The sequence below is a fragment of the Sciurus carolinensis genome, chromosome 7, assembly GCF_902686445.1.
Source record: "Sciurus carolinensis chromosome 7, mSciCar1.2, whole genome shotgun sequence".
Taxonomy (NCBI): Eukaryota; Metazoa; Chordata; class Mammalia; order Rodentia; family Sciuridae; genus Sciurus; species Sciurus carolinensis.
The window spans coordinates 144,545,415-144,568,533 of record NC_062219.1 but is presented as its reverse complement, the minus strand read 5'-3'; the positions used below and the strand labels follow the sequence as shown (position 1 = coordinate 144,568,533).

Here is a 23,119-nt window from a genome sequence, read left to right as displayed (position 1 = left end):
CTACTAGATACGAGGTGCTGTAACAGGAAATGGGCTCTTCCAATGTGTGTTTCCTGTTAAGTCAGTGGGTCGCTCCTACTCAGATTTCCCTAGCAAGCCAGGGAAGTATCTCAAGCACTCTAGGTCAGCTTCTGTGGGTATGTGACCAAAACATCTGGTGCTTCTATTCACCCATGGTAGGCAGAAACAAGTAAGGACAGCTTTTGGCTCTTCAGTGACCCAGGCAAATATGACAGATTCAGGATTTTGGGGGGAGGTACCATGGATTGGACCCAGGGGTGCTTAACCACTAAACCACATCCCCAGCCCTTTTTATTTTTTTATTTTGAGATAGGATCTCTCTAAGTTGCTTAGGGCCTTCACCAAGTTGCCGAGGCTGGATTTGAACTTGCCATCCTCCTGCTTCAGCCTCCCAAGTCACTGGATTACAGGCATGTGCCACCGCACCCCGCTCCAGGACAGATTTAATTGGCCTGAATTTCCAGCTCTGAGTTCAGACTTCTCTTTTAGATCACCCACTGGTGACCCATTGGCCAATCCTGCCCCACGAAGAGTTCTGTTTGGCCCATACAGTATTGAAACATTTTGATTAAAGTCCCTTTATGCTCTCCAGTGTGCTACTGTGGTATACCTGATATGGTTCACTCTTTTACATTATCTGTGTGCTTCCTGGAGTATTTAGATTTGCACTTCCTATTTGGGATGATCCCTTAGTCACATGGTAAAAGTCTCAGCGAGTATTAAATAAAATATCATTTTTACCATCTACCCTGCATCATCCAGGAGGAATGGTTATTAAGCCCATCATCTTTCGACATATCACTTAGAAAACTGATGTGGCCTGCACCTACTGCGACTTTGCAGACTAAGATAAAACACGCTACACAGACAGATGCGCTTGTGATAGATAGAAAAGGACAGAGACCATGAAAATAAACCCAGCGGGGTCAGTACTGGCATGGCAGCTCGGCCAAACGTGCAGACCTGGGCACCTGCTTACACAGTATTCTGAAAACCGATTTCTTTAGGAAGGATGGTCCCCGGATTAATTGCAAAGCTATTTGCTGAATACATGTCCCCAACATGAGTTGCAAGACAGGAAACTCCGACACTCTTCAGTAACGCAATGTTTCTCAGAGTTCCAAGGCAAGTGTGCGCATTTCAGTGATCAGCTTGGGATTAGCGGAGCAGTAAGAGGCAGGTCCCCTGCATCCGGGACCTTCTTGGGGCTCTGCTGGGGCCCCATCTGGAGGCTGCTGGGAATGTTGGTTGCCACTGGCTCTTTGCCCAGAGATACCTGGGTGCCACCCCAGGAGGGACGTGGTCTGCAGCTAATGAGGAATTAACACAGGTTATCAAAGCCTCGGACTCTGCCCGAGATGCCACGACGGGGTAACGCGTGTGGACTCTGGAAGTCTCCGTGGGATCAGGCGAAGCCAGACTTCCTGAATCATGTCTTTTTAAATTTTATTTTTATTTATTTATTTTTTACTGGGTATTGATCAGGAGCACTTTATCCCTGAGCCCCACCCCCAGCTCCTTTTACTTTATTTGTAAATTTTGAGACAGGGTGTCTCTAAGTTGCTGAGGCTGGCCTCAAACTTGTGATCCTCCTCCTCCTGCCTCAGCCTCTTTCATTGCTGGGATTATGGGAGTGACACCTGCCCAGAGTCCATCTCTTTGCCTGGCCTGCTCCCCAGCACTGTCTTGCGTCCCTCATCCCTGTAGCTTGCACCTGAGAGACTCTGTCAGATGATCAGTTTGGGCTCCTTTCCTAGGAACCCTGATCGGAGGCTAAAGGTCATCCTCATGGGGTCGGCCTTTGAAATGGCTATTACAGCACTGCAGACGTGGCACGAAACATAGAAGGTAGCAGCGCTGGCGGCGGCAACCACAGTGACCCTCTAAGGGTACCCTTAAAGGTGACTTCGTGGCTTTCAGGCTTCTGCACAGTGGAATAGCTACTTTGGTTCACACCCCAATCACAGAACTCCTTTTCCGTTGATCCAGAATGCTTATCTAACCCCTTCTTTGCCTGAAAGGTGGTCAGAGAGAGAGAGAGAGAGAGAGAAAGAGCACTTTAAAATTTTTAAGTGGTGAAGACGAGCAAGGAGCCTGGATTTGCCTTATTGAGGCACCCCGGCTCTGGATCAGACCGGAAAGTACAGCTGAATAAACAGCGCTGCTATTTAAAAAAAAAAAAAAAAAAAAATTTAGTTGTTAATGGACCTTTATTTTATTTATTTATATATGGTCCCCAGCCCCACGCCTTGCAGTTTTGATGGAGAAATGTGATTATTATATCACCCCGGCGCCCACGACACACAGCACACTTATTTAATCTTCTTAACAATTTTGGGCCATCTTCTTTCCTGGAACCTAAAGAGCTGGAGGTGTGTATGTGAGTCTGTGTTTGTCTTCCTAAGCCTGCCCTAAAAAGTAACTACGGTCTCCGTGGTTTAAAACCACGGAGGCTGCTGGGAGCAGAGGCACACACCTGTAATCCCAGTGGCTCGGGAGGCTGAGGCAGGAGGATCGGGAGTTCAAAGCCAACCTCAGCAATTTAGCAAGTGACCTAGTAAGACCCTATCTCAAAATAAAAATAATAAAAGCTTATTCCGTTCTGGAGGCTAGAAGTCTGAAATCAAGGTATCATAGGGTGACTCCCTCCAACTCACATGGAGGAATCCCATCCTGCCCCTTCCAGGGTTTGGGGCTGTTGTGTTCCTTAGCTCCTGGCTACACCTCTGTTCCATCTTCACGGGAACTTCCCCTCTGGGTTCTTCTCTCCTCTGCCCCTCTCCCATAAGGACACTTGTCACTGGATTTAGAGGCCACAGGACAATCTGTGATCATCTCATTTCAAGATCTTTAACATAATCACAATTGCAAAGATCCTATTTCCAAATAAGGTCACATCCACGGGTTCTTGGGATTGGATGTGGACACCTTTTTGGGGGGTCATTTTTGGGTCTTTCATGTGTACATGTGTGCACAATCACATGAAGGCCAAGAGGGATGTACATATTTGAAGAATCTGATCAGGCCAGTACTTGTACTCATATTAAACACCCAGTCTTGATTTTTAAAAAAAAATTTTTTTTAGTTGTTGATGGACCTTTATTTTATTGATTGATTGATTTACATGTGGTGCTGGGATTCGAACCCAGTGCCTCATACATACTAGGCAAGCACTCTACCACGAAGCCACAATCCCAGCCCCCACGGTCTTGATTCTTTAGAAGTGATCTGGAAGGTCCTTGACATCATTTTGCAAAGCATTAATTATGTCAGAGTGTACTGAAGCTAGAGAGCTGCATGTAAGCATGCCGTTGGTTGCTGAGTAGACCAGCCAAGTGTTCCACGGCCAGGCATTGACGACTCTCATTATGCTTTCTGAATTTTATGGGGTGGCATAAGGATTCAGAAGGGCCTGGGAATCCTGAGGTGCTTTACCACTGAGTCACATCCCCAGCCCTTTTTTTTGAGGAAGTGTCTCACTATGTTGCTTAGAGCCTCCATAAGCTGCTGGCTGGCTTTGAACCTGTGATCCTCCTGCCTCAGCCTCCTGAAACTTTCGAATTACAGGCATGCGCCACCATGCACGGTGCCTGGGTCTCTTAAGAATGTCAAAGATCTATTTAATGGTAGCAGGTTTCCACAGGGACAGTGGAATAAGGTACCTACGTGGGACTGCTGGTGATATTAGCAGCCAGACCGGGAATTCTGTAGCCAGGGCCACTCCCTCTTAAATAATTGATGTCTGTTTCTAAGTTAAATATTTGTAGAATTAACCATTTGCAGCTGAAGCAGAAAAACACTAAAGAAGTCTTTGAAACCATTTTACTATTCATGCTGCTTTTTAAGATACAGATGTTCTGACATCTTTGAAATACTGTAATTCTGGAAAGTCTCACATATTGCTGAGCATATTTTTCCTTGTGTATCTTTGAAAGCACTTAAGGAAAACAAACAACAATGTCTTAAAAAATTAATTACCAGGCAGAAAATGATAGTCATGATGAAAGAAACAGTGATTTAAATAGTGAAATAAAATCGCTCTACCAAATTACTTTAAATTTATGTACTGAGATCACAAACTTGGCCTTGTCTCCTCTTTGGGGACCATTACAATAAGGAAAATTTTGTATCAATTATCTCCACGCTGTAATCTAGATTCAAAGAAACTTGAACTGAGAATTGATTCATATCTTATAATGATGGGCTAGGTAGGAGAATTGCTTTTCCTAGGAAAACTAGCCGTGGCACTTTTTGTCTCTATTAAAGCAATTTTCATATTCTACCCTGAAACACTGGTTGTGTAAATAATTTTCTTTCCCACAAAACTACAGACTTCTTGAGGGCAAGGATGTTAAATTCCTTAAAACAAAAACCAAAAACCAAAAAAGCTTTAGGGCTGAAGCCATGCTCATAGCTCAGTGGTAGGGTGTGTGTTTAGCACGTATTAGGCCCTGGGTTTAATAGCCAGCCTCCAGCCCCACCCCGCCAAAAAAAAATGAAAGAAAGAAAAGAAAATGTCTATATGCTATCTAGCGTGTATTGTAATAGGCACTTGATAGATGATAAATAGAATCGAGGTCACTTTTTTGGATTAATACATAGTAGGCAGGCAATTTACAGCCGCATGTTATCTGATATTTTGTGGAGCTATTTATCATATCATTGTTCTAAAGGACAATCGTTTTCTCCTCTTTTATTTTCTTTTTCTATGCTCTTTTATTTTTGCCTTTTATCTTCCTTTTCCCTGTCTCTCGACTGCTAACTCTACCTTTGGCTACCTGTACAATATGGTATCCCCTGAACCAACAGGCATTTCCGAAACCGGCAGGTGTTGTCTGCTGGGGTTCAGAGAATTTTGGGGTCAGGCTTCTGTGATTCCACAAAAACTTGATCATTGACCCAGTAGCACCAGGGGAGGATGTGAGTGTCTGCTCTCTGCTCCCTGTTGCTATTTCATTTTGAATGTCCTTGCTATGCCAGCCAGCAGGAAGTGAGAGAGAGGGACATGGAGATCAATGCGGAAGGAAGGATGTGACAAATGAAAGAAAAGCTATAGAGAATTAGAAAAAGAAAAAATAGAGAGGGAAGTCAGGAGATTGAAAACGTATCTATTTGTCAAATTATTATTAGTACTGGGTGTGGTGGAGCATGCCTGTAATCCCAGTGGCTGGGGAGGCTGAGGCAGGAGGATGGCAAGTTCAAAGCCAGCTGCAGCAAAAACAAGGCGCTAAGCCACTCAGTGAGACCCTATGTCTAAATAAATACAAAATAGGGTTGGGGGTGTGGCTCAGTAGTTAAGTGCCCCTGGGTTCAATCCCCTGAAATTAAAAAAAAAAAAAAAGAAAAGAAAAATTATTATTAGTATAGGTTATTTTAACCCAATTTGTAAGTTTTTGTCCCAATTCTTCTAGAACAGATAAATAAAACAGGTTCCTCTAAATTTAACTTTTGGTTTTTCACATGGATTTTACTGCATGAGTGCAGAACTGAAACCATTTTTATTCAGACACAAGCATGAAATAGTGCATTTGTGTTCTCCCATGTGATTCTGCAGTTTTGCCCTGAGTCCTGGTGTGTGGCAATAGCCAGCACTGACTGCGTCCTGTCCAAGGCAGCATGTAGAGGCTTCCCTCTTCAGTCACATGGCACGACACGAACGTATTACTTCATACTCACATCTGAATAGAAATGGCTCATGTCATCTACTCCTCTTAAATGTGAGTCAAACCTAGTGACTTTCTTCTAACAGATCTCTGCAAAACTGAGGGATGTCACTTCTTTAATTAGATTACTAACCTGACCGTGAGTCGGTCCCATTCCTATTGCCTTCTTGCCTTGTACACTTTGATAAAGCCAGCTGCCATACTGAAGAAGCCCATGTGACAAAGTATTGAGAATCACTGCTGGCCGACGGCTAGCATGGAGCCGAGACTCAGTCCGATAACTCTGAAGGAACTGAATGCCATCAATACATAGCAGTGAGCTTGGGAGCTCAGTCAGATTTTGAGATGACAGCAGCCCCAGCTGACACCCTGCATGGCTGAGAGAGACCCTGAAGCAGGGAACTCAGTGAAGTTGAGCCAGATTCCTGCTGCACAGAGTGTATGATAATAAATGTCATTTTAAGTCACTAAGTTTGGGGGTGATTGCTATGCATTAACAGATAGTTCATACAAACCCTACGTCCATACTGTAGATCTTGTCCTACATCGCCCTGACATTTTCAGTATCTAGAAGGATATTATCATGGACATTTACTAAAACAGGCTGACCACCATTTGAACCTCTTTCCTGATATGAAAAAATGCCTTACTGTGGGCATCAGTGACTCTTTTCCCACTAGGACAATAAGTTATAAACTTTTCCATGCCAGACCTTGCACAGAAAATAAGATGTGTTAAGATACTCTGCAATTTCATGAGATCATTTGCTGGGACCGGCTCTAGGGACTTGCAGGTTACTCCCAGCTGGTTTTAGTAAATTACATCTCTATAGCCCCACTGCTGGATAAGCTGGGAATCTATGCTTTTTGGCAGTTCCTGGTGTGGATACACAATGTAGGTGTGGTCAACTTTGAAACACTGAGTAGTGTTAAGATGAGGGGTCAGAAAGGTGAGTCCGTGGGGAAAAGGCGATATTTGGCGGTGATTTCTGAGGCCAGTGGTAGGGCCTGGGCTAGTCTATTTATGCTGCCTGCCGTCCTTTGACCTTTGTTTTAGACATTGGTGTTCAGCCTTCTGGTCAATTCTGAAGCCCATAGAAAACTTTTTCAGTAAGTTCTTTCTCTTCTTAAGAAAGTCAGATTTGGTTCCTATTGTTTTCTAGTCAGAAACCCAGCAGATAACAAATAAGTAGCAATATTATAGCAATACAGTGAAGACTGAAGATAAAGATTCAGGAAGAATGAATAAATTCATGGCTAATGGATTTTTATCATTTATATCTCTATGTATGATTATGAAATTTCATAATGAAAATTTATTTTTAAATTATACTCTATATTGTCTGCTATAGAAACATTTTCGTGATTTTACAACATGTTCTTTGGCAATGATTTGGGCAATGCTATAATTATTATAGTTTTTTAAATTAATTTTTCTGTCTTCAAAACAATGTTTTTATGAGGCCATAAAATATTTGTCTCAGTCTGTACCTGTGCAAGAAGCCTGGAAGGAGTGGGTTTGAAATTGGGCCCAAGATCCACTAAGTCAAGAGCAAGGATTTTTTATAATTGGTTGACTATCTTCTGCAATTCCATTGCTCAGAAGGACGTTTTAAAAAAATTTCATATAAATACACCCTGCTCCAATAAAATGTTAGGTAACTCTCTTCTCTTAACACTTTTAGTCCCTTAACAGAAATGGATTTCACTATCCATAAGATCAAGTTCTAGGTGGTTTCTAAGTGTGCTGACAGAAAGAGTACACTTTCATGAATTAAATCAAAAAATTTTGGGGGCAGTAGGTACTGAGGATTGAACCCAGAGGTGCTTAACCATTGAGCCACAAACCCAGGCCTCTTTTAGATTTTGTTTTGCCGCAGGGCCTTGCTAAATTGCTTAGAGCCTCACTAAGTTTCTGAGGCTGGCTTTGAACTCATGATCTTCCTACCCTAGACTCCTGAGTTGCTGGGATTACAGGAGTGGGTCCCCTTCCAAGCTAAGAAACCTTCATGACTATTTCAAGAAAGTCTGAAGAGGCCTGGAGCCCATTTTTTTCTACCACCGTCCTACATTTAAATAGATTTTGGCTTAAATTCATCGCTGTCGCTGGGTGCAGTGGCAGATGTGTGTAATCCCAGAGGCTCTGGGTGCTGAGGCAGGAGGATCACAAGTTCAAGGCCAGGCTCAGCAATTTAGGGAGGCCCTAAGCAACTCAGAACAACTCATTATTATCATACTATAAATCAAAGTTTTAGGACAATTTAAATCAATGACATCATGTGATTTAAAGTGCAGTGGCATGAAGAAAAAAGCCATCAAATAACAGGTTAGAATTATCGGATATTTTTATTGAAGAACAATGGGGCGTCTACTTGTGTGGGTAATTGAGGGGGAAATTAGGCAGAATGACTCAGTTCTGGCCTGGTATTGAGGACCTTCAATTAAATCACCTTTCACCTACATTCTTCAAAACATAAATAATTCGCTATTCAATGCATTCCTTACTTACTTGACAGATCACCATCAGCGTATCATTGTTAACAGAATATTCAGTCTATATCACGTAGCGTACACGTGTGAAGCCTGGTTTGCCAGCGAGGGAAAGGATAAGCTACACAAAGGGAAGTGGAGACAACAAACAGCGATGCTGTGACGGGTCACAGAGCAACACTTGGCAAGTTGTGCCAAACGAGTTGACCAAGCGCGCCACTGGGAACTGCAAAGTAGGAAGTACTATTTTTGACTCTGCTGACCTCAGTAAATATCTCCTTGTTTAAAAAATGGGCATAATTCTCTGCTGCCTAACAAAGAGGCCTGTTATGGGGATTAATGAGCCTATAAAGTGTGTTGACGTCCCTAGAAGCCCTTCCTGCAGACGGTAACCTCGCATCACACCGCGGGGCTGCTCTCTGAAGCTGCGCCGTCTACACTGGCGTTCCTAGTGGGACTCCCTCCGCCACTCCAAGTACACGTCGAGTCCTCATGGAATTAAGTGGGGGCTCTGCCTTCGGAAACGGCTCCCACCGCCCGGTAGAAACGCCCGAGCGTGACGAGCAGCAGGTCGTGGCCGAGCAGGGAGGCGGCTCGTGGGGCAGCAGCAGCCGGCGGCGCGGCCGCGGCCCCGGGCGGGCGCTCCCCCGGGCGGGCTCGCGGCGGCCCCAGCGGGGCTCGATTGCTCTCGCCTGGGCGAGAAGCGGCGCCGCGGATCCGCGGAGCCTGCTGTGGGAGGTGGGGCGACGACAACAAAAAGAAGTCAAGTGGGCGGAGACTCGCCGGCGACGGGGGCGGCGCGGCCGGCTCGCGGGAGGAGGCGGCCGCCTCCGGACCGACCCGCGGCGCCCGCAGCCCCGCGCCCCTGCCGGCGAGCGGCGGCGGGCCGGGGAGAGGCGGCTCGCCGCACGCAGCCCGGACCGGGGCCCGCCCCCGCCGCCCGCGCGCTCGCCCGCCCCTCGCGCCGCTCGCGCCTCCGTCCCGCCCCCTCGCCCAGCGCCGCCCGCGCGCAGCGTCTCGCGCCGGCCGCCCGCCGGGAAGCCGCCGCGAGAGCAGCGGCCGCCAGCGCGCCTTCCCGCCCGCCTCCGCCCCCCGGCGCCTCGTCCCCGGGCCGCGCGCCCGCGCTCGGGCCAACGTTCTTTCGGGGCCGCCCGGCCCGCCGCCCGCTCCCGCGCCTCTGTGCCCCCAACCGCCGCGCTCTCCCGGGCGCGCGGCCCGCCGCCTGCTTCCGGGGCGGGCGGACTGGGTGCCTGGTGCCGGCGGCCGCAGCGACAGCGCCCCCGGGAAGCAGAGGAGGAAGGAGAGAAGAGGTGGAGGTGGCCGCAGGCTGAGTCGCGGCCGGGATGTCCGGGCAGCCGCCGCCGCCGCCGCAGCAGCAACAACAACAGCAGCAGCAGCAGCTGCCGCCGCCGCCGCCGCCGGCCGTGGCCCCGGTCTCCGGAGTCGTCCTGCCCGCGCCCCCGGCCGTCAGCGCCGGCTCCTCTCCGGCCGGCTCGCCCGGCGGCGGCGGCGGCGGCTTGGGGGCCGCGGCGGCCGCCCTACTCCTCCACCCGCCGCCGCCGCCGCCGCCCCCGGCCACCGCGGCCCCGCCGCCGCCGCCCGCCTCGGCGGCCGCCCCCGCCAGCGCATCCCCCGCGCCCCCGGGCCTGGCCGCCGGCCCCAGCCCCGCCGCGGGCGCCCCGGCCCCGGCCCTGGCGGCGGGCAGCAGCGCCGCGGCCCCCTTCCCGCACGGCGACTCGGCCCTCAATGAGCAGGAGAAGGAGCTGCAGCGCCGGCTGAAGCGCCTCTACCCGGCCGTGGACGAGCAGGAGACGCCGCTGCCGCGGTCCTGGAGCCCGAAGGACAAGTTCAGCTACATCGGCCTGTCGCAGAACAACCTGCGGGTGCACTACAAAGGTAGGCGCGTGCGGCCGCGCGGGCAGCCGGGCGCCGGCCCGACGTGTCCGGCCGCCGCCTGCGCCGCGCTCGGCCCGCCCCCGACCCCCGCCCGCGCGCGGCGCCCTGGGAGCCGACGGGCCGCCGGCCGGCCGCCTCGCGAGTGGGCGCTGGGTCCCGCGAAGGTCCCGGGTGCGGGGCCAGGTGGGCAGCGTGCCCCGGGTGGAGGGGAGCCGGGGCGGCCGGGGCGCTAGGCCCGAGCGGGACACCTTGGGGAGCTCCGCACGACGGGACGCACCTGGCTCTCCGAGCCTCCGGAAGACCTGTCTTGGGGCGCGCATGCAGGAATCGGGCTGGAGTTGGGTTACATTGTTCTCCAGGTGGCGGTCGGCGTTGTCCCCTGCGGGGGCCGGGGCCGCGAGGCACGGTCGCGAGGTACGACTTCTCGTAAGGGAGAGCAGGAATGCACAGGGGGAGGAGTGATCAGCGGAGGATTCTGTCCAAAATTAGGCCAGAGATCGACTAGGGGGACAAAAGGACAAGGGGCCCAAGTTTGCCACAGTCTGTCCTGCTAAAAGCAACTGGAAGGGTAAGAGAAGAAACCTCTGGGGCGACCTTTTAGGGGAACCAAAGCCTCTCTCTCCAGACTGGAAATGCCCTATATTTCTGGGTTGGTATTAGATGAAGTCTTGCTGAAAATAAGAATATTTTTATAAGAACGTACGGCTTTGTATTTCAAAGAAGATTGGCTTATATTTTACACCTGCCGTTAAAAAAAAAAATCACCTGGACTTGCACTTAACCCCCACCCCCAGGTTAAAACAAAGCTTTAGGCATATATAAAATAATAAATTGCAGTAGGGATTTTTGAAATGTAGCTCAGATTAATGGCATGGGGCAAGTTTACTTGTGGAAAAAGAAAAACGAGAAAAAAAAAAAAAAAAAAAAAAAAAACAATCCAGTGTATCAGTTTGTCTGGAAACATCCAGTGTTTCAGGCCCTAAACGTGAAGCAGTAGCGTTTACAGTCTAAGCAGCTTCATTTTGATTGGCTACAAAGCAGCTTCCTCAGATCCTAGAGGCATGTATGTAGAGGGGATAAACAACCTTGTATGAAAGTATACAGGACTGAAATTTGAGAAAAACCTTGATAAGTCACTATTTAATCGGAAAAGAGAATGGCAACAGAAATGTACTGAATTAATTTGCCTGGAAAGAATCGCTCACAAAAATGGGCCTTGCTGAACATTCTTTCTTTTAATCCTTGCCATAGATCCAAAGAAGTGCTTTCAATTTTTAAGAGTATTCAGAATTGAATGTTATGTTTCTTAATCTGAACAACTATGAATTTCAAAATATTTGATCTTTGTTTTTTCTTAAGTTAGGAGATTTTGTTAATTCCCTTGTGAAGCATTACTTAAATTTCTTTTTAAATTTGTGTGGACAGTGCTGTGTTATGAAGTGTTTACTTCTAATCTGGCTAACCAACTGCTTTTGTTAGACTTGACAAAACTTTGTCATTTTAAGTTAATGGTTGATGGTGAATAATAAGCTTATAAAATCAGAGGCAGTATATATGAAAGATTACTGAACAAAGAATGTTAGCTTTCAGGGTCTTGCAGTCATTTGTGATTGCAGGTTTGTTTCAAGACAGCATCTCTTGAGTAATGTGGGAGTTGAGCTGGATTGTTGGTAAGGAAATTTCCAGCTCTGAATTTCTGTGCTGAGATTCGTGATTACGGTTTATTTAGCTTTGTAACAGGCTTTGATTAGTTGTATGAACTTCTTTTACATAAAAGTAATGATTTGGGTCACTGTAAAGTGCATGTTTATGTGAAATTGGTTGGAGTTTCGAATATTTATAATACTGCTGTCTCAATTATTTTTCCCGTTGACCTTTTTATTGCTTTCTGTTGTGTAATACTAGATTCACTTTCTGGAAACATCACTCGCTTATAAACATAAACGATTACTTCTGGAAGAACAGATTTTGTTGTTTGTCATACTCGTTTTTTCTCTTTTGTTTTCTCTTTACCCTCCCTTTGTCACCCCTCTTCTTGCTTGGTATTTTAGGGTCTCCATGTGTGCTTTCTGTTGTTACTGTTGTTTTTCTCTCTCTCTTGAGAGCGCTCCACCAAATGTACTGGGCAGCTGACCCAGTAGCAAAGGGAAAGTATCATAGGTAGTGTGATGGAAAAACTTTGAAATCACAAAATAAGAGTGGATTTTTATTTAACTTATCATGGTGCTACATTGATTTTACCTAAGCATTACAAGACTTTTTTTAAATACTAAAAACTATTCATTGGATGTTTTGTATATTACAGAATTTGAAAAGATCATAATTATTTTCCAGAATGATGATTTCCCTTACCTTTGAAATAGAAGCATCTTGGTTTCTTTTGCTCTGAACATGTTCTGTGTTTAAGATTTATTCTTCTAAATTGGAATTGCTGCTTTTGAAAGCTGTATTGTTCCATAAATGATTTGAAGGGATTAATGCAAAATAATGCCACATGCGTGGTTGAATTGCAGGAGTAGCCAGGTGTGTAGAGGAGTGCTGGTAAGATTTTTGTAAAAGGCCTTTTGCTTAGCAGTCACACGCCAACTATTGAGGCACCGGGAATGGCCCCCCTTATTTTAAAATTCTTGTCAGTGTTGAATACCCAAGTGACAGGTTGTTTAGACCTAGGGTTTTGTGGTTTTGTGTGTGTGTGTGTGTGTGTGTGTGTGTATGCGTGTATGCATGCCCGCGCTGGGGGTTGAACCCAGGCCTTGCTCATGCTAGGCAAGCATGAATATGACATTGGATTCAATTAGCATATGTTTCAATTACAGTTTTTTTGTTTTTTTTTTTGATGGCTGGTATTGAACCCAGGGTTGCACAACCACAGAGCCACATCCCCAGTCCTTATTTTTTTTTAAGAGGGGGACTTGCTAAGTTGCTGAGGCAGTCTTTGTACTTGAGTTCCTCCAGCCTCAGCCTCTTGAGCCACTGGGATTATAGGTGTGCACCATGCCCGGCTAGATTGCATTTTTATATTTTTCAAATTACTCAGATACTTTGCAGTGTTTTGATACATACTAGACACAATTGTGGGATTGTAATTTTAAATTTGAGAAAGTGGGAGCACCCATAGGTTAGATTTATTTTTTTCCTCCAACCACAAGCCAGGATTGAAACTAATTTTACTGATTACAAATTCAGTACTTTCCTTTATACCACATTGTTGCCTCTTTCAGTTTGTGCGGGACCTGATTATTCAAATAGGTGATCACATAGAGACCTTTGTTGAAGAATAATTGAGATTAAAAGTACTCTGTGGTAGAAAAGATAATCAGAATAGCCAGGTTCAGGAGACTGAGGCAGGAGGATCGGAAGTTCAAAGCCAGCCTCAGCAATTTAGCAAGGTTGTGAACAACTTATGTAGGCCCCGTCTGAAAATAAAAAATGAAAAGGGCCCAGGATGTGCAGTGGTTAAGTGCTCTGGGTTCAGTCCTTGGTATTAAATAAATATTGGTGAAAAAAAAAAAAAAGGTAATTGGAAAACTGATGTTTCAAAAGATTCAGATACCTTGATTTTACTGATTTAGGATAGCTTACACTTTTTAATTGGAGTATTAATAGTATCTAGCCAAATAGGCTGAATTTTAGTGTGCCCAGCTCCTACCACATACAGTCATTAGTTTTTAACAATTCCTAAATATAATTGTGTAATTTCTTCTATTTCTTAAGGCTGAACAAATATTTCAAGAAATGCTTGTTTTTCTACAAGTACAATTGTCTGTTATGAACTACAGTGGTGATATAAAAATGTTTCTTAAAATAAAGGAACTTAAATATCAAACCAACCTTTCCCCAGGGAATCCTTTGCAAAAATTTTAGGAAATTAGCTTTAAAAATGCCGGTTGAGGGGCTGGGGTTATGGCTCAGTGGTAAAGCACTTGCCTGGCGTGTGCGAGGCACTGGATTTGATCCTCAGCACTGTAAGTAAGTAAATAAATAAAATAAAGGTCCATTGACAACTAAAAATTTTTTTAAAAAATGCTGGTTGATAACTACAACTGAATCAAGTAAATCTAAAAATCATACTTGGAGAACCGTAGACTGTGAAATGATAGTGGATTGAGCAATTGCTGTAGTGTGAGGCAGAGAGTCCTGGGCAACTTGTGTGTGTCTTGCTCACTGCTCGTTCTCTCTCTCGTTTATCCAACAAGTTTTTAGTGAATGTTCACACGGTGCCAGGTTCTGGGCACTGAGAAATGACTAAGAGATACTGCCTTTGAGTTCAGTGACTCAAAGGACTTAAAATGTAGCAGTTAGGGAAGTGCTAAGAGTACTGCGGAATATGGGAGGAGCCTCTAAACCAGATTGGGGTGAAGATGGGCAGGGACATCTTGGAGGCCCCGAGGTCAGGGGTCCATCTTAAAGATGAGTAGGTGCAGGGAAGAAAAGGGGCTGGGTGAAGGAAAAACAAACGCAAAGAAGAGAATGTTATGTTTTGTTTGCTTTACAAGCGATTTTGAGTTGTTGGAATTTAGTGTGTAACAGGGAATAGCTAGGGAAAGATTGTGAGGGACCTTATAGAGTATTTTATTGAGCTTAGATGGCATTCTGTAGGAGATGGGGAATCATCAAAGAATTTTAAGTAGGAAATGACTGGCTAATATTTTCATTTTTGTCAGATTGCACAACTGATTGAAATATAGTTTCAAGGGGTGCAAGACAGGAAATAACAAGCTCATTTAGAAGACTCGTGCATTAGACCGTGTTAGAAATAAGGTCCTCCAGTTGGTCTGTGGTAGGGCAGAGAAGAGCAGGTATTCGGGAGATAAAGGTAGTAGTGAGAGGATATGAGGAATAATGGAAAGAGAAATCAGGAGTGATGTTTGGGTTTTGTAGCTCTGTTAGTTCTGGCAGTGAGCTATAAATCAAATGATTACTTTGTAGAAGTTAGTTTTATTTGAAGATAAATAAAAAAGGCAATCTTCACTCTGATCCATCTCCATGGAAACTTGAAGAAATTACAGAAACAAGCCTTGTAGAAAGAATAAAACAGGTCTTCTAGAGTTAAGGGACTTTAAGTACTCTCAGGAACTAGAATTCATGACTTTTTATTCTAAGTTGAAGTGACTCAGCAACAGTAGCAGATTTCTAGTTTTCTTCTCTTTTCCCTACTGATTTATCTTTTTCTTCCCATTTTACATTCCTGAGAGTTTTATCAGATTGGTCTGGCTAATTGTCATCATTCTCATTTGGGCAGAACTTTTCATTACATGCTATGGTGTGTATTGGTGGCCTTCAGATCAGGTACTGACCTGTGTGAGTCAGCTGGGGTGTGGGGGTAGTTACGCAAATTATCCTCCTGGCACTTGAATCATCTGGGCCCTGTTTATTTCAGTAGTAGGGACAGTGTGTGAAACACTTTCTCCTAGGAACAGTTGGCAGGTGCTTAAATTCACCCCAACCTTGGTAGAGAGGTCTAGGTCATGACTGATTTAGGGGTCACCTCTGGGTGGCAGTTGAAACTCAGAGTTTATTGGAGAGTGTCAAAGTGATAAAAGCAGTGAGCCAAAAGTGGAGCCCGGAGCAGCAGCACCACTGAAAAACTGGATGGAGCCCAAGAAGAAATAGTTGAGAGAGGTACCTGGGGGGCAGGGAGAGTGGTGTCATAGAAGTTCAGCAGGAGAGGGTCAGAAATGAGGCGGTGCCCTGTAGTGTCCAGTGCAGCAGATAGGTTCACACAGTTTTCTCCTGGAATTGGAAATCAGATCTTTGTGACTTACAGAGGGCAGTTTGAACTCTGAATGATGGGGGCAAAGCCAGCTTTTAGTGGGCTGAAACAGAGGGGCCAGATAAGATCATCAGCATAGATTACTCTTGAGAAATACAGATGGAAGAAGAGATTAGGCAGTAACGAGAGGAGGGTGAAGGTTAGGACAGGTTTTTTTTTTTCCCTTCAGTTTTTAACAACTGATAGTGGATTTACATTTTAGCTGGGAATTAGCGTCTGATGTCAGTATATAAGGTGAAAATCCCACACAATCAATTATCCTTAAAATCCCTTTGGAAAGTACTGTCAGAAACAGTTGTATCATTTTTAAGTCAATCTTTTATTTTGATTTTGTGGGTAAAACTGATGGGCTATAAGTTAAATAAGAACATATTAGTCCAACTTGTGATGTTCCAATAAATTATACAAAATTTAACAATTAAAGTAGATATTAGCAGTCCCTGGTTTTTACAACTTTAAAGTTTAAAAAAAAAAAAAAGAGTTCATTGTATTTGCCACCAACTCCAGTTCATTGCTGGCAATGATTTATAACACAGAGGCATTAGACTGTGTGAAATGTGTTTGCATTTTTGGGACATCCAGCTCCTCCAGGTTGAGGGGAAAGAGGAAGAAAGTGAAAAGGTTGAAAATCCAAGTTTGGGGACTGACTTAGTGACGGCTGGGAGAGAGAGGTGTTTCCAAAGCACAAGATAGTTAGTCTTGGAGAGGAGAGGACGTTCTGTTCCTCTGCTAATAGTGGAAGAGGTGAAGACTGGTGGGGACAGGACCATTGGTAGTAGCAGAGTGGAGGGCTGAATATCACCTTATCTAATGGGCTACCATTTTCTTGATAAAACAGACTCACTGAATTTGAGTAGAGGACTTAACAGCTTCAAGTAAACCATGAAGATGCAGACTAGCCACTGAGAGAGCTGGGAAACAAGCTGGCGAAGTTTTCTGAAACTACTGTAGACAGCCCTGGGAGAGCTGGGTGACATTGTCTGTTCATAGCAGTGGCTGTTGGCAAGATTGTTGGACTTTATTCAGCACAGGTCAGCTGTCTAGTCCAGGAGTAGGGAGGGTGGATTGTTGATGAAAGATCATAGTTTTGCTGGTTGAGTGTGATGGAAAGAGGCATATGAGGGAAAGCAAGGGTAGTTGAGAGCTTTTAGGTGGTTCCCACATAGTGTATCCCAGAAGAGGAAAAAGGTAGGGGAAATCACAAACGAAGATCCAAGGAATTGAAGTGCCTTTGATTTTGATGAGAAAGTGTAGAGTGGAGTCTTCAAAAGTAGTAGGGAACAGGTAAGTGTGTCCTAGAAGAAGATAGAGGCCTTTCTACCATAATGCCATAAATGCATTGCTGGGAAAACCACTTTTTTCCACACAACTGTGTGCTAAAAATAACAGGACTTATGGGAAAATTAGGGCTGGGCAGCCCCTTAAAGCCTATGGAACTTTGTGACCCTTAATCAGAGCACTACAAAAAGTATAGTCCTAATAAACTACAAACCCAGTTAATTTTCCACTGTTATTTATGCCCAGTATCACAGGTGATTTTCTCAGCTTTAGACTCTGGATCTTGGGCTTCCTTCTTCAAGATGTAAGTGTGTGGCAGTTGTTTAATTGAAATGAAAATCTGACTCAGAGTTACTGCCTTTTTATTTCCCCTACCTCCTCCTCCTCCTTTTTCTTCTTCTTCTTTTTTTTTTTTTTTTTAACTGAAGAGGACATACATACCTATCAGAATGGTTAAAACGGAAAAACACCCTGACAGTGCCAATTGCTGGTGGGGATACAGAACAACAGGACTTCACATTCTTTGCTGATGAAAATACATAGTGGCACAGTTACATTGGAAGATGGTTTGGCAATTCTTAACAAAACTAAACAAAACACACTTTTTTTTCCTGGATTTTCTTTATTTTTTTCACATTTTTTTATTGGTGCATTAGACTTGTACATAATGATTTATTTGTTACATTATTTGCGCATGCACACAATATAACAATATAACTTGGCCAATAAAAGCTAAACATACTGGTAACCGTATGATCCAGCAATTGCACTGCTAGGTATTTACCCAAGTGATTTGAGAACTTCTGCCCACGTAGAAACTTGCATGTGAATGTTTTCCGGTATCTTGTTTTTGTGGTGCTGAGGTTTGAACTCAGGACTTATAGCATGCTAGGTAAGCACTCTACCAGCCCTGTATGTGAATGTCGATAGCAACATTTTATAATCACTAAGAACTGGAAGCAACCAAGATTAGTTATTGCTGAATGGGCACATAAATTGGGATACATTCATACAATGGAATATTACCAGTGATTTAAAAAAGGGGGGGGCTATCAAGTCATGCAGAAATGTGTCCGGATCCAAAATGCATATTGCCAAATGAAAGAATCCAGTCTAGAAAGGCTGGGTACTCTGATTTCATTTATAGGACATCCTGAAAAGGCAAAACTATAGAGAATAAAAAGATGAGTGGTTGTTGGGGGAGGGGTGGGTAGAATAGATCAAAACAGGATATTTTTAGAGCAGTGAAAGTATTCTGTTTGATCCTCTAATCATGGGTTCATGACAGTATTTTGGTGTCAAGCCTTTAGAACTTAGGACAGAGTGAACCATAATGTGTGCAAATAAAATCATTTAGGAGCTGGATGTGGTGGCACATGCCTGCAATCCCAATGACTTGTGAGACTGAGGCAGGAGAATTGCAGTATAAGACCAGCCCAGCAACTTAAGTGAGACCCTGTGTCAAAATAAAAATGTCTGTGGATGTAGATCAGTGGTAAACTGATTGAACCCTAGGTTCAATCCCCAGTTTAACAAAACAAAAAATAAAGGTGTTGTCTCCACCTACAACTAAAACAAAGTATTTTTTAAAAGAGGGGGAAAATCTCAGGATAGGAATACAAAATGTAACAAAACAATTTAATTCATTATAAATATATGAAAGAAAGGGAAGAGAGGTTTTGACTTAATTTGGAAATAAATGGAGTCTAAAAGTAAAGGGAAAACAGACTACATAAACATTGAATTTTAGTTAATAAAGTTGTATGCCATGGAAACATGGGCTAACAGTTCTGATATTGCTTGTGATACATGTGTACTGGAATTATTTAATTGAATAAATGAATGTGCAAATGATGGTAGCCAGTGTTCTTCTCACTGTGTGGGTCAAATTTACAGATAAGCAAAAGGAGGAAGTTGGGATTAACCATGAGGTGATGAATTAGAATTGGAGACAGTGTGAACTAATATTTAGCTTAATATAGACAAGGATATTTACATATAGAAATACGGACATATGTATGTACACCGGTTCACATGTTTCCTTGGCTTTTGTCAATGAGAGGGCCTAGGATCAGTGACACGCCAGAACAGTGAGTACGAGTAGTACCTACCTCTTAGGTTCTAATACTGTTTTACGGTAAAAGAAGGCAGGACTCCTTGGAGAAATGACCTGTTCTAGGATTGGGGTAAGGAAAATAGGATGATCCTCTAACATCATTGAGTGCCAGAAAGTTATAAAAACAAAAAACATAATGGGGGTAATGTCTAAACGATGGGGGAGCTGAATGAAAAGCTCCCAGTAGCCAAAACTGGAATGGTTTGAGCAACAAAATAAAGTAGTATTGATTTATAACCTAAAGTGTAAAATTAATATACATGAGATACATGAATCCCATGAAAGTTTCTTAGCACCTTTTAATGTGTACTCTTTGAATTTTGCCCAGATGGCTTAACATCATGGTTAAGTTTAGCATTTCCTGAAGCACTGTAGACACGTACTTCTATAGGAATCCCAGCTCTGTTTGCTTAGGGCCTATATATATATATATATGTATATATATATATGAAGTTTTTCTTTTAAATTCATGAATATACTGGGAAAAACTGTTATGAACCAAATGACTTCTGTATTATACTAGCACTATTCCCATATTTATCAAGTGCAAGTGAGCTAATTTATCTTCAAGAACTGTAGCAGAATAAATCATATTAGAATTTAATATTTCTGGGGTAGAATAGTTTCGATGCCAGAATCCAGAGTATGGCTCCAGGAAGGAATGAGTGAAGTTAGAGCAGAAGTCAGTGGTAATAAAGAGACCCAGGAATTAAAAAGCAGAAACAATAGTCACAAAAATAAGTATTAGTGTGTTAGAGTTGTGTAGGCGAGATATGTGTTGCTTTGAGGGTAAGAAGTAGGTTAGCCAAGTCAGGTAGAGACTTGTCCCCTACCCTTGTCCCCTTCATGGGCTGTACCTCATGAGCTCAGCCCCTCCAGAGCCCCACCTCCAACCCAGCACCTGGGTAGGGATTCAACACAGGAACTTGGGGACACACAAGAATATTTGAGGAAGGAAAGCTTAAGCTAAGATCTAAAGAGGAAGAGGACCCTCCTGGGTTAGGAAGGAAGTGTGGCGCTTTCCAGGTGCCTGAGCAGACTGCTCTGTGCAAGAACTGAAATGGGGCTGATGAGGAGGTGGTAGAAAGTGCAGAGAGGGTAAGGTCAAAAACGGATTTTAGGAAGTAAGTCTTTTATCTAGGCTAAGGAGGAGACTTCGGAGGAAATTTTAGTGGCAGTAAGGAAATTTTAGTAGATTCGTGGAAGGCTGTCTTAAGTTTCCAGAAAGGTGCTTGTATGTCTGCAAGTTGGAGAGTGGAGAACAGTGGAATAACAGTGTTTGAATGAAAAGAACTAACTTGCCAGCCTTAGGGTTTTGAAGCAATACGTTAATTTTCTTCTAGAGCCGTATAGAAAACACATAGCATTAAGGAGGTTGTGGTTTTAAACGTTTAAGCTTTGGTAGTGTGAGATCGCTTTGTAGTCACAGAATTTAAAGTAATAAACTTCCAGCTGATGAGCAGTCTTCAAATAAATCCTATGCGTCTGATATTACTAATCTCAGCTAAGAAATAGCATGAATCCTTTTAATTTCCTATCTAAACTTTTCCTCTCTATTTTTTGTTTTGCTTTTGGTACTGGGCATTGAACCCAGGGATGCTTTACCAACTGAGCTACTTCCCCAATCCTTTTTTTTTTTTTTGAGTCAGGGCTTTGCTAAATTGCTGAGACCTACCTTGAATTTGTAATCCTCCTGCCTCAATCTCCTGAGTCACTGGGAGTACAGGCATGTCACCACCCTCAGCTTCCTTCTTCTTGCATTTAAATTTTACTTTTAAAATGAAGCATTCTTTTAATTTTCACATTTATAGAACTTAGTAAACCATAAGAAATATAAAGGATCCTTGAAGATTTAAGATTGTGTGGTACTTCATTTTTGCATAATGGAAAAGTATATGGGATTTTAATCCATGCATGGATTTTTTTTTTTTTTTTGGGTGGGAGGTTACTGGGGATTGAACTCAGGGACACTCAACCACTGAGCCAGTGTCAATTGGGCAAGTTGTATAATCTCTGAAAACTTCCTCATGTGGTCAGGCTTCTTGAATTGAAATCCCTGTACAAATCTTGGTTTGGAATTCTCAGTCAGCAGTGTGACCTTGGACGATTTTCTTTCTCTTCCCTTAGTTTTGTAATGATAAATGGTACTTTACTTATAGGGTTATTATGAACATTAAATGAGTTAGAACAGTGCATTCACACAGTATTAAATATGTTTAACTTTTTTATTGACTTAAATTTAAAAAAAAATAATTTTAGTTGTAGATGGACACGTTATCTTTATTTTTATGTGGTGCCGAGAATCGAACCCAGCGCCTCACGTGTGCTAGAAAGCACTGTATCAACTAAGCCACAACCCCAGCCTCAATTAAGTATATCTTGGCATTATCATACCCCTAGAAGTTTTCTTTGCTGCCCTCAAAAGGAAAATAACAAAAAACAGCAAGACAAATAGTAAAATCTAGTTGATTTAGGACTGATTAGGTCCTATTCATTCAGTATGAGAGCTTATTTCTGCCCATAACAAAAATTTTCACGATGATTAAAGGAGTGGCTGAGTTCATTCAGTTTCTTACGGGCCATGAGAACATGTACTAGTTTGCATTCCAAGCATAAACTTAACTGTTTAATGATAGGGTATGCATTGATAATTTGGAAAAGTGAATGGTAAGGGAAGATGTGATAGTTATTGTGTATCTTAGTATATGAGTTTTTGATCTAAATAAGATATTTTTACAACAATCCTGGTGAATTTGAGAAGAATGCTGTCCAAGAAGGTAATTTTATAGTATGAGTGAAAAATTATTGGCAAGTTTGTATTGAGGGAAGCATAATTGAACCAGAACACTTGAATAATGAGAATATGGGGTCTGTGTCACTCTTTGAAAGCTTTGTGGCATGCTGCTTCAACTTTTGTCTGTCTTCTCCTGTTTGGTGTACATATTTTCTCTTGCTAACTTGATTTTCACATGCTGCCTTTCAAGATAATTTGTATCTTGGTTATGAGGTAGGGGATGTAACTGTGAATAAAGGAAACCTCTGGGATTAGAATTGAACTAGTTTAAAAAGTTTAAATCTAACAAAGTTCCTAAAATGTCAGCAATGACATGGCGTCATCTCCTTTCTTTGTTTCTTTGTTTCTTTTTTTTTTTTTTTAATAATGTTTACTATAGTACTGAATGTGAAAATGCCTCAGCCATAGTTTTAAAAAATGCATTTTGCGAATACATGGCCCTCAATGCAGTGATGATAAATAAATAAATAAAGCCCAGAGGCAGAAAAGCTCAACTGTATTCTGTAGTAAAGTTATGACCAAAAAATATGACTCATAAAATAGAAAGTGAACAATGAGACTCCATTCCTATATAGATTCCCTCCTCTGAAATCTTCAGTTTTTTCTCTAATCAAATTAGACACCCAGAGAGTAGAAAAATAACATCTTCTTAAATGTTTTTTGACTCAAAATTCTTTCTTGTGATAAATGTAGATTTTGTTATGGTTAATTTTGAGATATTCTTCTAGCTGCTTTTTGCCATTAGGAAATTCAAAGTTTCTGAAATCTGTTTACTATTTTTCTTTTAATGTGAAAATATTATCTATGGAAAGGAACAATATTTCTGATGTCAATATTAGTATGGAGTAATGTACAGAAAGCATTTTTTTTTGCTATGGCAGAGAGATCACAGTTTTTTTTTTTAAATTCATTTTTATTGTAAATAAATGGGATACATCGTTTCTCTGTTCATGAAGTAGAGGCATACCATTTGTGTAATCATACATTTATTTACCTAGGGTAATAGTTTTTAATTCATTCTGTTATTTTTTTTTATTCCCCTCCAACCCTGCCACCCCTCTTATCCCTCTATATAGTCCCTCTTCCTCC

At 43.1% G+C, this 23,119-nt stretch overlaps 1 protein-coding gene across 2 annotated transcripts in view; it reads left to right on the top strand.

The window, feature by feature from the left end:
* Positions 1-9,381: 9,381 nt before the first annotated feature.
* Ranbp9 (RAN binding protein 9) overlaps positions 9,382-23,119 on the top strand; it is an 88,668-nt gene continuing 74,930 nt past the window's right edge. Inside the window, exon 1 of one of the 2 annotated variants that reach the window (XM_047557429.1) lies at positions 9,382-10,069. In XM_047557429.1, the coding sequence (XP_047413385.1) occupies positions 9,517-10,069 (553 nt within the window). In that variant the 5' untranslated portion in view covers positions 9,382-9,516. The remainder of the gene's footprint in view (positions 10,070-23,119) is intronic. The other variant, XM_047557428.1, reaches the window with a different exon arrangement.